Here is an 18632-nt window from a genome sequence, read left to right as displayed (position 1 = left end):
CTAGTTCACATTCCGTAATTTGCAAAAAGATATAATAGCATAATAGAAAAGCGTGTTGGCGAAATCTCTGGATCCTGAAGTGATTTGTGGGACCGTGCAGGAGTCAACTGCGCAGGCAGGAGTCGTGCAGGATTCTGTCATACACCCCAAAAAATGTGTTAAAGCAGGGTCATCTAGAGCAGTGTTTCCCAAACTTTTTTTCTAGGGACCCACTGTTCCTGTATATCTGAAGAGAGATGTTGTAGAGATGTTGGCTACGTTGCGTTGCAGACAAATGGATCCATAACAGCGTTAATTCCGATGTAAACATAGCAAATAACTCAAGTCGTTATATTGTAGCCTATTTTTGGAGGCTTCTTTGGAAAGTTGAATCCACATTGAATCCGCAAGTTAAACGTTTGCTTGTTTGTAGGCCTTATACTAAGGCTGTGTATTGGTGTTGTGACAAGCTATGTTGTCAGAATAAGAGGCTTTTGCGCAATAGCCAAAAGATAATAGAGTTTGCGAGGTGGAAAACAAGAGGAAATAATAGCTTTTAAAATGTCCATTTAAATTGTAGCCTTATATAATGCATTGGTGTGCATTTTAAATCCGAAATAATAAGGAATGTAAGGAGGCTGCTATTAACTTTAAAGAGTGCATCTACAAACGAAACTCTCAGCCTATGACGCAAATTGAATAGCCATGCCCGGTATACGGATGTCTGCTTTAGTTGACAGCATGGTAACTAGATTTTAATCGGTCAACGGAAGCTGTCCGTTAATGTTCATGCTGATTCATGTCCGTTAATGTTCATGCTGATTCATGTCCCTTGCATTTTGCAACTGCGAGGTCCATAGCAGGCGCCCCACAGAAATGTTTCCTTTTGCGAGTGAGATGCACGCTGCCCCCTCTGCGACGCGTTCGCCCCCAGTTTCAGAGCTATTAGGGCCATCACTGTGGTAAACAAACTATATCCTAATAGAAAACTGATAGCTTTCCTGGTTAAATGGTATAAGCTAGGCCTATTACACAACATAAATTGTGCTGGCGACCCAAATAAAAACTCCTGCGACCCAGTCTTTGGGAACCAATGATATAGTGGCCAAAACGTGTATGTCTGTTAAAAACATGGTCCATTAAAGACTGCTTGAGAGTGCAGTTTTCAATGTACAGTAGGTTACTCACACACACACACACACACACACACAATACACTCCCTCTCTCACACCAACCCACTTACTTAACCACATGGTTACTTGCTCACCCACACTTATACTGTAAGTTTGGCTATTTTTGGTAGAACTTTGGAACAACTTAGACTGTGATGTGTATGTGTCCTCCAAAGCTGATGATACACAAGGCATTTCTCTGAACAATGCTGTTATTGTATTGTGGTTCTGGCACGTTCCCTTTGATATTGGGCAACTTCATATTCCCGAGAAATAAACATGATCATCCAATCGGACCACATGGAACCGGTTATGCGGTTACCTGATATCTTCTTTTCCTCTCATAACTTATATCAAATTTTCAAAAGGCTATGGCTTGAAAATGGTCATAGATAAAGTTCTACTGTAAATGAAAAAATCTTTGAGTAGCCTATAATCAAAAGTTTATGGAGGGGGTAAATTTACCCATCTAATCTGCCACTGGATGGCAAGCACCTCAAATTATGCACCTTTCAGTAAATACTGGATATTGAACATATTTGAGCAGGTTTACTTTCTTTTTGTCATATTACCCATATAACAAATTAACAGGAAAACAGTAAGCCTAAGATGTAAACCAACAATAGTAAACTATTACTAATAACCACAAACCTTATAGGCCTACAATAAAGTAGCCTGGTCAAATCAGTTCCTATCGCGGGTGATTTTGTAGTTCTTCAGAGCCCTATTTTTACTACCCCTGCTGTCTGTACCACATCCATTACGGACACTATCATCATGATTAGCACTGACACCTCCAGCTATGTTGGGCAGAGGGTAATAAGCATGGTATGCTTAGTGGACACCGTCACAAAGACGCACCTCCACCTGCAAAAGGCAGATATTTAGAGGGGATGCATCCACTCTATTGAAATCCGAAAACTTCTTCTTATTATTAGAGGGGATGCATCCCCTCTATTGAAATCCGAAAACTTCTTATTACAGTGCATGAAAATGCACTGTACTGTTCTTCCTAGGCAACAACTTCTTCTTATTATTATTCCGCTTACCACTTTTTCCGTACGCGATTTCTCTTGAACAGTTTAACTTAGTAACTTCATTCAAACTTTGTAACGTAGGTATTCAAACGGACGAAGCTGCTATGTCTTTTCAACTTTGAAACTTTTATACTTTTTAAACTATTAAAGAATTACTTTTTAAAAATCCCCATAGACTTAACATTGCCGATTGTGACATCATAATACGGCCGTTAAGCAATTAGAATCCTATGGCAGGTGTTCAGGCCACCTGCAGCCTCAGGCTTTAAGCATACAATCTGGGTCAATTAAGACTACACATCCTATTCAACTGTTTCCTCTACCCAAAACTGTTTCAAACTAAAAGTCCTCACTACAATAATCCACTGTTAAACAATGTAACCCATTAAACTACTGAACTTTTTACATTCAACTTTTAAAGCCTGTGTTGCAGGTTAACCACCACTGTTGATTAATGGGTACATAAAGCACTCAATCTATGTATATCATTTTTAAAAATGTCTCCAAATGGTGTTAAATGCCAGTTTTTGTTGTTTTTAGCATTAGCAGGTTTTTTGTACGCAATTCGGTGATGACGTCACTTTGGGGACTACTTGATCTGCGCTTCATTCATTTCAATGCATTTCAATGGACATCGCGGTTACACTTTCAACATAAAGTTTGTATATTTACACTTCGAATTTCGTCACAGCATTTATATCACAGCTACCCTATGATCTACCAATGGTAATAATGGTGCCTGATATCAATTTAGTATTTTTTTCTGAATTTCGGGAGGTCTCGTTTTGGAGGGTATGTTTTACATTCATTCCTATGGGAAACGGTCGCGGTTACACTTTCAACATAAAGTTTGTATATTTAGACTTCGAATTTCGTCACAGCATTTATATCACAGCTACCCTATGATCTACCAATGGTAATAACGGTGCCTGATATCAATTTAGTAATTTTTCTGAATTTCGGGAGGTCTCGTTTTGGAGGGTATGTTTTACATTCATTCCTATGGGAAACGGTCGCGGTTACACTTTCAACATAAAGTTTGTATATTTACACTTCGAATTTCGTTACAGCATTTATATGACAACGACCCTATGGTCTAACAAAGATAACAATGTCTTCCGATTTTAGTTTAATGCAATTTTCTGAATTTGATAGGCCTCGTTATGAGGCTACATTTAATGCACCTATTCAGTTCAATGTATTATGCTTTAACATTACGACACTTTTTGTTACTGTCAGTGAACAGCACCGAATGAAAGTCAACGTTTTCTTTATATCTAGTGATAGTGATCATGTCGTTAGTTCAGATAAGTAGGCTACCAGGCAAACTTAGTCAGAAGATCAGAATATGAAGCATCATGATAGCTAGCTGGGCTAACTTTTTAGTCCCACCTGTGAGCCACCCCAGTTACGCTTCTAGCCGCCGCCGATTAGGCTGGTCGTGTCTTCAGCATGAATATTTTCGAAAACTACTATTCGTGATTGATTGCCATTGACATCGTCAGGGTACGGTTTACCAAAGAGGGAGATAATATGGGCAAGTCGCAGTTTTGCAGGTGCTTGTGTGGGCTGTGCCGTCCTGATGGAAACTGTGGTGGAGAGCTGCAGTAACTAGGGAAGCGAGTGCATTTTGGCCGCTGGTCGAGGAGCTCCGCTGTGACCAGCATATGACATGATCTATCTAGCTATCTATCTACCTGTCTATATACATATCTAGGCTATCTATAGCCTATCTATTTATCTATAATCTTATCTACTGCTGAACAATCCCTTACTCGTCTCTCTTTACTCCTCTCTCGTTACTCTCAAGGTGGGCTTTGGTCTGTAGTCTCCCCAAGGTGACGTAATGCAATGCATTGTGGGGGAAAGGAGAATCACTTCAAACGCTGTGAAATAGTAGCTGCTTTTTCGTATTATATTCCGTTTTGTGATACCCAACAACATCAAATACAATGGATAACAGTTTAAATGTTTATTATCAACAAGCAAATTGTGCAAATTCGTTGGAAAATGAACCCTGCAACACGGCCTTTAAACGGTCTACTTTTAAACTATCATTAAACTATCTATCTATTAAACTAGCTGTCTATCAACAACTTTTAAACTATTTACATTCAACTTTTAAACTTTTAAACTATATACATTCACTAGCTGTCTATCAACAACTTTTAACTTGTCATCAACTATGTCAACACTTTTCATCAACTATGACTCCTACCCACTGTAGCTAGTTAGCATGGTTAACAAAGTTAGCATGTTAACATTTTTAACAAAACTGCTAAAAATGATAAGCTAGGTTAGCTAAGTCACATGGTTAGCATAGTTAGCATGTTAGCATGCTAGTTAGCATTTTTAGCAAAACTGCTAAAAATGATTAGCTAGGTTAGCTAAGTAACATGGGCGCATAGTTAGCATGCTAAAATGTTAGCATGCTATTTAGCATATTTAACATAACTGCTAAAAATAATTAGCTAAGTTAGCTAAGTAACATGGTTAGCATGCTAGCATGTTAACATGTTAGTTAGCATTTTTAGCAAAACTGCTAAAAATAATTAGCTAGGTTAGCTAAGTAACATGGTTAGCATAGTTAGCATGCTAGCATGTTAACATGCTAGTTAGCATAGTTAGCATAACTACTAAAAATGATTAGCTAAGTTAGCTAAGTAACATGGTTAACATAGTTAGCATGTTAGCATTGTTAACATGCTAGTTAGCATAGTTAGCATAACTACTAAAAATGATAAGCTTGGTTAGCTAAGTCACATGGTTAATATAGTTAGCATGTTAGCACTGTCTACTAGAAAATGTTAGTTAAGTTAACTAAGTAGTATGGTTAGCATGTTAGCATTGCTAGCACTGCTATAAAACATTAGCTAAGTAGCATGGTTAGCAGAATTAAAAATCTTAGCATAACTGCTAGCAAACATTAGAGCCATTCCAACTTTCAGTTATCGTCAAATATCTACCTATACACAGCCATTAAACTATTTGAATATCAACATTCATTAAACTGCTAGAAAACGTTAGCTAAGTAGCATGGTTAGCAGGTTAGCATTGCTAGCACTGCTATAAGACATTAGCTAAGTAGCATGGTTAGCATAGTTAAAAATGTATTTGAATATCAACATTCATTCAACTTCCAGTCTGTCAACAACTTTTAAACTATTTACCTTCAACTTTTAAACGGTCTACTTTTAAACTATCATTAAACTATCTATTAAACTAGCTGTCTATCAACAACTTTTAAACTATCTACTGTCTATCAACAACTTTTAAACTATCTACATTCAGCTTTTAAACAGTCTACTTTTAAACTATCAACTTTTATTAAGCTATGCAACCACCATGTCTATCCTAGCATCACCGTAGTAACCATCTCTGTATTATCTGTTTTAACTATACATGATATTTTACATCACAACTTTAGCATTTTCATGCACTGGTAATTCCTTGGAATTGCATTTCTAGTTATTATTATTTTTCTTTTTACCTTTTTGTGCGTGCTATTCAGCCCAAACCGCTTAACGTACAAATTTGGTTCAAACACCGTTCCGTAAATCTTCAAAGGCTTTACCGTCCTATCCGTTTTTCATTTTTGAGAAGTTTATACTTTTTGAGATATTTGTAATTAAAAGTGTATTTTTCCCCCATAGACTTGAATGGGGGCTGTGATGATCTCAGAGCAGTTCCCAGGCTAATCAGAACACTGGCACAGGTGTCACCTGTGAGGAATTCAACTGTCTCAGCTTCTAAGCATACAATCTAGCTCTACCTGAATCTTGTTAAAGTGTTTCCTGTGTGTCAAAATAAGTCCCTGCCATATATCATGCATTCAGCATTATATCTCCAGAACGGCTTGACACACATGCTTCAAACTTGGTATGAGTGTTGTGTTTGTATAGACTCAAACAAAGATTGTTAAGGTGGAGCAAGATACTTCATCAGAAGCCACTTATGAGAACCTGAATCGCACAAGGGAAGGGGGTTTATGCAGAGCAGAGGCCATTTCTTACAGACATCAGAGCAGCTGGAATGTGACCATGAGTTAAAAGGCCAAGAGTTAAAGCTCATATTTCATCCACTTGTAAATATATCTCTCTCGTTCTCTCTCACCCATACACACACACACAGGTCTTAGGGGGTCCAATAGGCCTTTGGTGGCAGACAATGGGGGATATGTTTGTTGTGGGTTTTTTTTAGCATTTGCCAAGAGCTGCTGTTTATAGGTAACTCTCTCACACTCACACATACTGTACACACAAACACACACACACACACAGGACTTGGGTAAAATAGGCCTATAAACTGTAGCCTGTGTTTTTACCGCCTAGTAGCTGTAGCTTATATTTGTGATATTTTAATGTAGGCTACTTCATAGAAATATTCCAATTCTGGTTCATGCTGTGCACTTTTGCAATCGTAATATTAATAACAGAGAATGCTTAGGCTTCTCCACACTTTAACCCCTGCTTGAAATGTTGAATGAACTTTTAAATGACGGCTCATACTAGGCTATGGACGAAATGCCAACCCTCATTCAATTAGGCTAACACAATAAACAGCTCGCCTACTCCATAACTCCCAACATGCATGCCAAATGCTTAAGGCTTTTACTTATGTTATGGAACATAACACTATGTTATGGAAGATATCACTTATGTTATGGAACAACGTTTGCTGGTATGACGCATAGCACAACATGATTCATCTTACGATCATTCGTTTGGTTTTTCCGACAGTTTCCCGAACATGCTCGTGGTGTTAACGTTAACGCGCGTGCACTGCTCTTAAGACCCTCTTAAGGGGAGCTGTCCACGTCAATAGTTCTGAAATATCCTCTAATATGGTGATGTCAGGTGGCTGCACGTCACAGCTAGGCCTACCGTTTTAAACTTCGGATCTACTAGGCTAGCCTAGGCCTGCTACACATATTCACACCAATACGAAAATAGAAAAACTTTGACAAGCATTTCAAGTAGGCCTAGCCTAGGCCCAGTTTCCCGATAACGACGGAGACAAGCTCTTAAGAGAGTTTTCTACGATTCATCTTACGATCGTTCGTTTGGTTTTTCCGACCAGTTTAAACAAATAAATCTGCCAGCGTTTTTTTTTTTTTTTTCACATTTTTATTTTATTTATTTGCTGACGTTCATGTAGTCTACTTCAGGTAGGGGCGGCCACAGCCTAACCTCAGTGAAACGTTTGTAAAACTAAACCATGATACTTTGAAGGCCTACTAAATAGCTTGGACAACGGTAGCATGATAACATGGTAGCCAGATAACATGAACAGCTATGTTAACTTGTTACAATTACATAGCTGACTTCTTTTAATCATACAACTAAACTCAATTTCTCTGAATGCTATCAGATGGTGGATAGACGTCTGACTGCCAAGCAGACAGGTCAATTTATGCGTGGTTCGATACCCACGTGAAGTTAATTTATGCTATTTAGAGGGGATGCATCCCCTCTATTGAAATCCGGAGACTTATTCTTCTTCTTATTATTTTTATTTTTACCTCTTTGTGCGTGCTATTCAGCCCAAACCGCTTAACGTACAAATTTGGTTGAAGCACCGTTCCGTAGATCTTCCAAGGCTTTACCGTCCTATCCGTTTTTCATTTTTGAGAAGTTTATACTTTTTGAGATATTTGTAATTAAAAGTGTATTTTTCCCCAATAGATTTGAATGGGGGCTGTGATGTCATAATAGAGGCAGCTGCGCTCGTTAAGTAGTTCTCAGAGCAGTTCCCAGGCTAATCAGAACACTGGCACAGGTGTCACCTGTGAGGAATTCAACTATCTCAGCTTCTAAGCATACAATGTAGCTCTACCTGAACTACACATCCTGTTAAAGTGTTTCCTGTGTGTCAAAATAAAAGTCACAGCCATATCTCATGCATTCAGCATTATATCTCCAGAACGGCTTGACGTACATGCTTCAAATTTGGTACGAGTGTTTTTATGGACTCAAAGATGAAGTGAGTTGAAGTTGGAGGTTGAAGGTCAAATGTCAAAGTCAAAAACACTTTGAGTATGATATCTCAAGAATGCCATGTCACACAAGATTCAAATTTGGTTACTCCAAAAGTACATTTGCAGGTATCACAATTACCCTACCAACCAGCTAGCAGCAAGCTAAACAGCCCCACCAACACCCTAACCAGCAGATTATTGATTATCATTATTATTATTAGGAGGCACCTCATTGGTCGAGGCCCCTGGGCTAAAGCCCAGGTAAGCCCCTGCATTAAGGCGCCAGTGAGCACACAGTGAATACAGTGTGAAGCAGGCTCGGACTGGTAATCTGTACAACCGGGCAAATGCCCGGTGGGCCGGTCCACATGAGGGCCGGTGACCTCCGGGATTTTTTAATTTTTTTTAAAGTTATTTAGCCTATTTGCGGCCCGTCATGTAGACCTAGGCTTAGCCTATAAATGCGTTGCATCCATTTGGATTGGGGGGTGACAGGTCAATAATTTTGGCCTCTTCATGACAGGTTCAGTGTGTGTTACGATCGCGCCCCCCTGCCCCACCCCTCAAGTGGATTTGTCCAAGCAGCCGCTTGGTTTGTGGGGAAATATAGCCTACGAGTCCATGCATGGTAGCCTAGGCTATATAAGTGCCCTCCGCTGGCTGGTGTTCACATCATCGCAGTTTAACCGTGAACAGCAATCAGAGGTGTCTAACTTTATTCCATAAGGCCTAAATATATTGTTTTTATAGACGTAAGCTGCACGCGCTACGAAGAGCTTCCATTTACTGCACCATGTAGGCTAGTGCGGTTTGTCTGTCAACATAAAAAAACCTGGGTACCCATAATTTTCGCACAACTTGGTGGAAAAGTGTAGCACAGGTTAAAGAAAACCTATTCATGTTTGGACTCAAAAGGAACTTCAAAGTATTTCCCATATAGTAGCCTTTTAGCTCACAACGATAGTGAAAGTGGAACTTGGAAAGTGGAAGTCTCTCCACCGAGTGTTACATTAGATGCACAATCAATCGCGAGTCGATGCACGTAAAAAAGTATCAACTGGTAGGTTAGTAACGAAGGTAGCCTAATTTTGCGAAATGTGATGACGGCACACAAACTTGGGCAAAAACGTTTAGTATATACTTGTGGTGATAGCCTACAGTTAATGTGAATCGCTGACTATAACCAATGTAGAAGATTTGCACCAAATAGGCCTAAAGGCTGTGGTTGTGTTGGCACAAATCGTAATTTCTGTCAACTATGACGATCTCCATGCATGTTCAGTAGCCTATATTTTTTATTTAGTCAAGCAGTGACATGTGGTTTAATCAGTGTTGGGCAAGTTACTTCAAAATCGTAATATATTATGTATTACTTATTACTGTCATTTCAAAGTAATTCATTACATTATAATATTACTGTCTCTGAATTGTAAGGCATTACACTACTGTTGTATTAATTTTAAGTTACTTTTACCAAAATATCTAGAAATATGGATTTGGAATTCTAAATGCAGTTTATTATGCTCAATGCAGCTCATTGCACTTCTAATGGAGGGTGATGTGGTACAACATAATGACTGAGCTAGGCTTAAGGCTACAGTAGAATGCAATAGGTGCAGTGATGGCTCATGATGCAATACAAGGAACAATCATAGCCAGAATTTTGTTTAAAGAAGACAAAAGGTCAAAGTCTGGTCAATTGTGATAGAAATGCTGTAACTTTAGGCTTAGGCCTACTCATTAAAATCAACAGAGAGCCCACTACCTGTATATTTTAACCCAAAACAACAAAGACATGTCAAGATAGGCTACACAGTGCAGCTACTGGCCATTTTGGTGCCCTAACTGGTTAAATACAGTATTAACCTAAGTATGTCATCATATGGCCAACTATAAAGATATAATCTGCCTGTTCCCAGGGATGGGTAGTATTTCTGAAACATGTAATATGTGTTTCAAATGCAAAATAGTAATTTTGTAATTTTAAAAATACTGCAAAATACTATATGTGTGAAGTGGTACTGTACGCAAGTAAAGATGAGCAAGTTGACCTGTGCAAGTTCACATAAGGACACTGACAAAGGCAACCATGTCCCATTGTCTCCATGCCAATCTTTAACAGAAAAATGTCAGATATCTCAACCACAATGACATCAATAGATGGTAAGGTGTTGAGTGTGTTTGAATTCCCTTCCTTGTAGCATCCTTTTCTGCATTCCACAGTGGGGAGAAGTTCACCTTGTTTAATTAAATAACAATTCTATTTCCTTATTAGCTGCATACTTGAGGTTGGAGGTATTAAGGCACGTCAAGTCTCTCACATACTGGAACTTCAAGATACATAGCCGTATGATTTTCTTATTCTGTTCTGCACTGGACTTGAATTACGAATTTTGGCACAGATACACAATTATGATTTTGGCCTATTGATTATAATGTGGTTAATTGAAAGCTCTGTCAGTCATTTGGATAAGCATCAGCTAGATGACTAAATGTAAATGTAAATTCTTGAATTATTCTTAATTTTGATCACACTACATGAACTTGCATATTGTATACGACAGGGGCCAAATTGTATTGTTTTTTACTATATAGTTTTAATAGGCTAAATGTTTGGGTTAAAAAAAAGCTTTTTTTGCAATGCTTCCATACTTCCTTGAAAAAAGTATTTTGAGTATTTTCTAAATACAAAAATACAGTATTTTATTTTGATACATACATAATATGGTTAGGCCTACTGTATTTTGTAGTTTATTTAAAATGAGGGTATTAGGTATTTTATTTAGAAATACATTCTGATGTATTTTTGCCCATCCCTGCGTGTTCCCAGCATTAGCACAACACTTTGCGATGATTAGCTTGTCACCTGTGACAATATACAGGTAGTGGGCTCTCTGTTGATTTTAATGAGTAGGCCTAAGCCTAAAGTTACAGCATTTATATCACAATTGACCAGACTTTGACCTTTTGTCTTCTTTTAACAAAATTCTGGCTATGATTGTTCCTTGTATTGTATCATGAGCCATCACTGCACCTATTGCATTCTACTGTTGTTAGCCTTAAGCCTAATTAGAAGTGCAATGAGCTGCATTGAGCATAATAAACTGCATTTAGAATTCCAAATCCATATTTCCAGATATTTTGGTAAAAGTAACTTAAAAGTAATACAATAGTAGTGTAATGCCTTACAATTCAGAGACAGTAATATTATAATGTAATGAATTAGGCCTACTTAGAAATTACAGTAATAAGTAATACATAATATATTACGATTTTGAAGTAACTTGCCCAACACTGATTAAACCACATGTCACTCCTTGACTAAATGAAAAATATAGGCTACTGAACATGCATGGAGATCGTCGATAGTTGACAGAAATTACAGTACTGATTACTGAATACTGATTATATAATAACCTATAGGTCCAAATCTAAATGTTTGGGTTCAGTTTATGAAGTGTTGCTACAGCATGATACTGTGTGTTTGTTATTTATGGGGGGGAATCAGGGGGGGATTTTGGTATCGGGGGGCTTGTGTGTGTGTGTGTGGGGGGGGGGGGGGGGGGGGGGGGCGGGTCGTCGGTCCAGTAGTGGGCCGGTCCAAGAGAAAATGGCCAGGGCCGAATTTTGTTCCCAGTCCGACCCTGGTGTGAAGCACACACTAATCCCGGCGCAGTGAGCTGCCTGCATCAACAGTGGCGCTCGGGGAGCAGTGAGGGGTTAGGTGCCTTGCCCAAGGGCACTTTAACCGTTCCTACTGGTCGGGGTTCGAACCGGCAACCCTCCGGTTACAAGTCCGAAGCGCCACACACACACGAAGCGCCACACACACACACACACACACACACACACACACACACAATACACTTCCTCTCTCACACCAACCCACTCACTCAACCACATGATTACTAGCTCACCCGCAGTTTCTGAACAATGTTGTTATTCTATTGTGGTTCTGGCACGCTCTCTTTGACATTGGGCAACTGAATATTCCCGAGAAATAAACATGATCATCTAATCGGACCACATGGAACCGGTTATGCGGTTACCTGATATCTAGCACCTGATATTGTGGGTTTTTCCCCAATATGTTTTTAAGTAAAGATGTTTCCGGTAAAACATTTCATGTACGTGCAAAATACATGCGACAATGTCAACAATATACAGTAGATAGGCATTCTGATCCTGAACTTGCATGAGTCTGACTCAGTTTGCAATTTGCAGTCTGCATATTAAAATGTATAATGTCATGGTTGTCATGGTCCCTAATCCTACCCTCATGCATTATGTGTTTAACCAACCAACACAACAGGTATGCTCTTGTGCGTAGGTGTAGGCCTACCTGTGCTTTTAAAAGCAAGGCCACTCATCCCTTCCTTGTCGATATTTGTCTTGGAGACCTGGACGTAAGCCAGTGCTGTTTTGTGAGAAAGCTAGTCCTGCCGACTCTCCTGTTCAGAATATTTTGGTAAGCATTCGTGGCCAGCATTTCCTTTGTTGCTTATTTTCTAAAATAATAATAATGATAATAATAATGTAGTATATATTTAGTATAACAATAATAATTTAGTATAATAATAATAATAAAAATATAGTAATAATTCAGTACATTTAGTTCAACATTATTCCACATTATCCCCCCTCTTAGTTGATGCATTCAAACAGTAGACATAACAATTGGGGGCTAATCTACAGCTAGACACATTGTTGATAGTTGGATATACATGGATAGTTGGATACTGGATTTGACCTGATACAAGAGCAGTGCAATACAGAGGCTTCACTGACTCGGTGTTTTTTAAATTCACTGTACTGTACATACCTCAGCAACAAGGAAAACTCTGTTTGTGGACGACTTTTGACTTTGGTAAGTGCTTTACACCTTAATTAAAGAAGGGTGGACTAGATAGATTTGTAAATGTCGTAACTCAGTTAAAGAACCGATTTGCAATTTTTAATGGAGTTTGACCTCATTGAACTTGATAGTGAGAATAATTTTGAGGTTTTTATGGATTTTTTATGGATTTGTTGACAATTCATGTAATTGCAAATTCAGTATGCAATTTGATAATGCAATTTGTTAATATGTTTTGCAATTGGCAATTTGAAAGGGTCTTCAGTGGACACATGTGCAACTATAGCCTATCAACAGCAGTCAAATGACTTAGGTGTGCTTCACACCTTAATTAAAGAAGGGTGGACTAGATAGACTTGCAAATGACGTAACTATAGTTAAACAACCGATTTTGACCTAATTGAACTTGATAGTGAGAATAATTTTGATCGTTTTATGGATTTGTTGACATTTCATGTAATTGCAAATTATGCAATTTGATCATGCAATTTGTAAATATGTTTTGCAATTGGCATAGTTGTCCTTCAATAGTTATCCTTGTCAGTTCCTTATTTAGTGGACACATGTGCGACTATAGCCTTTCAACAGTAATCAAATGATTTATTTTATTAAAACAATTGCATAATTAATCAATTCCATTACTTTTCAGAATAACCATGGTGATCTACACAGTGACGGCATACACAGGAAACAGGGCCTTAGCTGGCACAACTAGCTATATCTCCATCCAATTTCAAGGTCCTGAGGAGGAGAGTGATGATATTCCTCTAAATGGGAGCGTTTTCGCTGTGGGCTTTCATCAAGGATCAGTAAGTGCACTCATTTTAAAGCAACAGCTTGGTAGACTAGGTAGACTAGACAACAGCTTGGTAGACTAGGTAGACAACAGCTTGGTAGTTTAGACTTGGTTGTCAGTGTGTGTAAGTTATGAGAAAGTGAAAAAGTGTGAGAAAATGTGTTGACATTTTGATGGGTCATCTTGTTTGAATTTGTGCCACCAATTGTTTACTAATAACTAGTCTGTAACCTATTATATTTCAAAAGTAACCTTCCCTATCCTGATTGCAGGAAGCTGTTAGGCCTATCAACTGTTAGCTGATAGACTTACTTGCTGGTTTTATGTGAACTGCGCAATGCATCTTTAAATATGAATCTATAAACATTGTAAGGGAGGAATGCATCTTTGAATATGAATCTGTAAACATTGTAAGGGAGGAATGATAAACAAATGCAGAAAGGTATGTTTTTTTAAAAGGAGTTACGTTTGCTGTCAACGCTGTCAACAGACACCGAAAGATGAATGCCTCAGTTGTACCAAAACGTAAGAAATACAATGTACAGTTTCTTAAAACCGTGGGCGACTCTCTTCTTAAAACCGTGTGCCACTCTGATCGGCTTCAAGTCGATATAACAGCGATTTGAACTTCCACCTTTTTTCATAAAAACGACAGCCGTCGTGCACAATGGCTGCACAAAATAAGGAGGACAGGATTTTCGGTGACTGAGCACATGTTTTGGTGTAACTGAAACACTCATCTTCAGGTATTTGTTGACAGCGATGACCGCAAACAGGAAACGGATATGCCGACCTCTAGACAAAAACGGAAGTTTGTCACTATGCTACTGCACAGAGCCTATTGTCTTGAATGCAGCCACATGACACTCTTCCATTTACTTACATTGTGTATACTACAGCGCCCATATGTGGTACAACGTGGCATTACAAGAGATTCAATCAGGTGCTATACAGTAGCTGGTTTGCATGTTACCTTCAGTGGATATCAGGACTACACGTCAAATCAGAATGTTATTTCCTCACATTCTGTTGTTATTCTGTGTCAAGTGTTGGATGTTTAAAGGTGTTGGATGTCTTGAATGCAGCCAGCCACACCTCACTCTCCCAATTCTTAATTGACTTGCACTGTATTTAATACAGCAGTCAACTGTGGTACAATGTGACACTTGGTTTACATGCTAACTTCAGTGGATATCTGGACAACATGGAGCATAGGCGTTTTTGACATTGTATCAAAACAGTTGTGTGTGTGTGTGTGTGTGTGTATATATATATATATATATATATATATATATATATATATATATATATATATATATATAAATTAGGGCTGTCAATCGATTAAAAAAAATAATCGAATTAATTACATACTCTGTGATTAATTAATCTAAATTAATCACATATATAATTTTTGCTGTGAAAGTATTTAAAATATTTAAATTCAAATTAATCATTGATTAATCAGCATTAGTGACATTAAAGTTCAAAAACTCTTATTATTATTTTCACTGTTCAAATAATTGCCATAATAATCTATGATATGACCTAAATAAATTCAAAAGGGCTTCGGGAAGAAGTTTTTTTTCACATACAAGGCATTTCAGGCCACAAATATAACCTAGGGGACACAATGAAAATAAATGAACACTCCACTCAATGTAAACACTTATTTCTTTGCATTGATGTGCGACTATAGAGTTGGTGAACTCCGGTGATATGCAAATTCCTTGCTGCAGACATTGCAGAGGACTTTATTTTCAACACTTTATTTTTTATCAACACCATCAGGCCGTTTTTTAAAAGTAAATGTTCCAATCAATGATCCAGGCAGCACGTTTTCTTCTCTCTCCTTCATTTTACAGTCTAATTTGTACTGACTAGAACGGCTCGGGGTCAAAGGTCTTACGGAATCGATTAATCTGCACTCATTTTTTTAATCAGTTATTTTTTCTCAAATTAATTAATCAAAATTAATCAGTTATTTTGACAGCCCTAATATAAATATATATATATATATATACACATACACATATATATAACGCCTATGCTCCATGTTGTCCAGATATCCACTGAAGTTAGCATGTAAACCATCTAGTGCCACATTGTACCACAGTTGACTGCTGTATTAAATACAATGCCCTTTAAAACAAACAAAAAAAAGAACTCCACATAGTGCCTTAAAATCGCTTTTCATATGTCTTTACAGGAGCTGAAATTTGAGGTACAATGTAAAGAGGCCCTGGGGGAGCTCATACTTGTCAAAATCCACTCCAAGGCCTTTCTGGGTCTTGACAACCAGTGGTTTTGCGATAAGATCTTGATTACAACGCCTGAAGGTGATGAGATTTTGTTTCCATGCTACCGCTGGCTGGCCTGTAATGAAAAGCTTGTTTTAAGACCTGCTAAAGGTAGGCACTCAGGGTAGACTTCACTGATACTGGTGTACTTGAGAGTTCATTTGTGATGTCTTACAAACACACAGACACAGCCGCACACATACACACACGCACACACACACAAGTTTTGCTTTGGGCTATTTTACAATAAACATATACGACATATTCAGATTGCCAATTAATGGTGTTCTTTAATATACTTCCATTTCAGCTTTGCTTGTGTTCAAGGACACCAACCAAGTAGCCCTTCGAGAAAGGAGAAGGCAGCTAGAAAATCGACAGGATGCATTTAGGTTTGGGGACAGCAAATCAAATATTAAATTCAGTTAAGTAAAATCTTTTTCCAATCTGACTGTATAATCTTCTCACAGGTGGAGTGTGTACGCTGAGGGAACCCCCCACATTATCGATTTTGATTCTGCCCGTGCTCTGCCTGCTGAACTCCGGTTCTCTTACACAAAGGAAACTGAGTTTTTGTACACAGCAGGAAAGCAGTATGTGCCTACATCATTAAATAATAATAATAATTATAATAATCAAATAATAATAATAATAATAATAATAATAATAATAAAGAGAGCAGGAAAAAAATACACAGTGGATAGTCATTTATATGTCTGTATGTATGTATGTATGTATGTATGTATGTTTGTATGTGAACTTATATAATATGTGGATAGTAGGGGTGGAACAGTACACAGAAGTCACGGTTCGGTTCATACCTCGGTTCAGACATCACGGTTCGGTACGAGTTCAGTACAATGGAGGGAAAAGCAAATCAAAAGTGCAGAAGGCAATTTTTTTTATTGTGAATGCCTACTATAAAATCTCTCCCCTGAGCTACAGTGTATCTGCAACATCCTGAAGTGTGCAAAGTAAGTTGTAAACAGTAAACAAGAACCCCACATCATCCACAGACTCAATCTGTAACTTGCAAACAAGATTAGGCAATCAGCTATAAAACTGAAAATAGGCCTATAGCATCTCTTATTTATGACTTTCATTTTCATCCATTTAGAGACTTTCAACATCCATGTTTGGTTGTATATGGAAGGGTATACAATTTGCCTCAATATTTTTCAGTGTGTATACAGTAATTGTTATATCCGTGATATTATAATAATGAAGAAACGGAGGCCGTATGCAGGTTAGGTTGTTTACTGAATCAAACCACTTGCATGTATATTCTATTCGCCAGTAGGGGGCGATCAATTACCAACAGTTAAAATGCTATCAGAACATAACAATGGATTTTCACCTTATTAACATATTTTGTTTATCTTTCAGTTTCATACTACTGTCAAAATGAAACCCATTTTAACATGTACATCCGCGTCCGGCCCAATTCCGGCCCGCGACCTATGTCAAAATAATAATGTAATCCGGCCCTTGGGGGTATTTTTAATTGCGACAAACAACGATACTGATTAAAATAGACGATAGATCCAAGTACGGTGACAAATCTCATTTGTACTCTCCTCCACTATTTGCTAGACATCCAGAGCTTGATTCAAACCCAAAATCGCTGCACAAAGTTTTCAGGAAATACTTGTATTACACGCGAGAAACACAAAGACGTGCATTTGTAATGACGCGGAAGCGATGCAGGCCATAGTTTTTGCACAGATTGAAGCAGAAATAGGCCTAACACTTTTAAGTTGGTCACAATGTGGCATACCACAGCAAGAAAAATGGAAAATGGGTAAACATTTCATGCTTTTCTTCCAAAAAGGTAATGAAATGTTTAGGTCAACTTTACAGTTGAACATAGGGAATTGCCCAAAGGATATCTTCAGGCACCCAGCCTATTCTTAAAACCAGATTCACCAAGATTCTGGCCTTTGGCTTTATGATAAGCATTGCCTATTGTCATGGTTATAGCGGGCCGGGTAGTATATTTAATTGAGTGATGACATTTTGGCTTATTTGAGAAGTATTTAAGTAGTTGAAATACTCAAATACAATCCCTCAAAGTATTTTGTTACAAGTATTTTGCTCAAACTACATTTGAGTTTTTCCAATCCTGCAAAATACAAATGACAGAATACGCTAAAGTAATTAAATACATATTTCAAATACATATAATTGAAATACTGCCCATGTCTGGTGGGTCGCCACCACTCGCCATACCCATCCTTAGTGCTGCTGCTATCTCTGACTGACTCACTCGACCGTCGACCTGACAAAAAACTGTAACTTACGTAGGCGGACCTCGGCTACCTATGCGCCAATGAGAGCTTCACAGAGCTAAAGCGGGACTACAGATTAGGTGTCCCTAATGAACTCGCGTATCGAACAGTAGTTCCGCATTGCATTAATTAATTCGCGCGCAAGTTTTATTTATTTTCATACCGCGTATTCTCCGTGTAAATTCATGCACCGAACCATGATGCCCGTACCGTTTCGGTTCAATACGAATA

The 18632-nt window shown here is 38.1% G+C and overlaps 1 protein-coding gene across 3 annotated transcripts in view; it reads left to right on the top strand.

The window, feature by feature from the left end:
* Positions 1-12436: 12436 nt before the first annotated feature.
* The window catches only part of LOC143131548 (arachidonate 12-lipoxygenase, 12R-type-like), a 54812-nt gene continuing 48616 nt past the window's right edge, over positions 12437-18632 (top strand). Inside the window, exons 1-6 of one of the 3 annotated variants that reach the window (XM_076291190.1) lie at positions 12547-12633; positions 12993-13032; positions 13670-13829; positions 16023-16224; positions 16424-16505; positions 16584-16706. In XM_076291190.1, the coding sequence (XP_076147305.1) occupies positions 13677-13829; positions 16023-16224; positions 16424-16505; positions 16584-16706 (560 nt within the window). In that variant the 5' untranslated portion in view covers positions 12547-12633; positions 12993-13032; positions 13670-13676. Of the gene's footprint in view, positions 12634-12992; positions 13033-13669; positions 13830-16022; positions 16225-16423; positions 16506-16583; positions 16707-18632 lie in introns of all 3 variants that reach the window. The other 2 variants (XM_076291197.1, XM_076291204.1) reach the window with 2 other exon arrangements.

This window comes from Alosa pseudoharengus, unplaced genomic scaffold, assembly GCF_046254945.1.
Source record: "Alosa pseudoharengus isolate Yale_2024_CS ecotype anadromous, Long Island Sound unplaced genomic scaffold, YU_APseudo_1.1 YU_APseudo_1.1_scf_1, whole genome shotgun sequence".
Lineage (NCBI taxonomy): Eukaryota > Metazoa > Chordata > Actinopteri > Clupeiformes > Clupeidae > Alosa > Alosa pseudoharengus.
The sequence above is the reverse complement of the archived record's forward strand: the minus strand, read 5'-3'. Positions and strand labels throughout refer to the sequence as shown.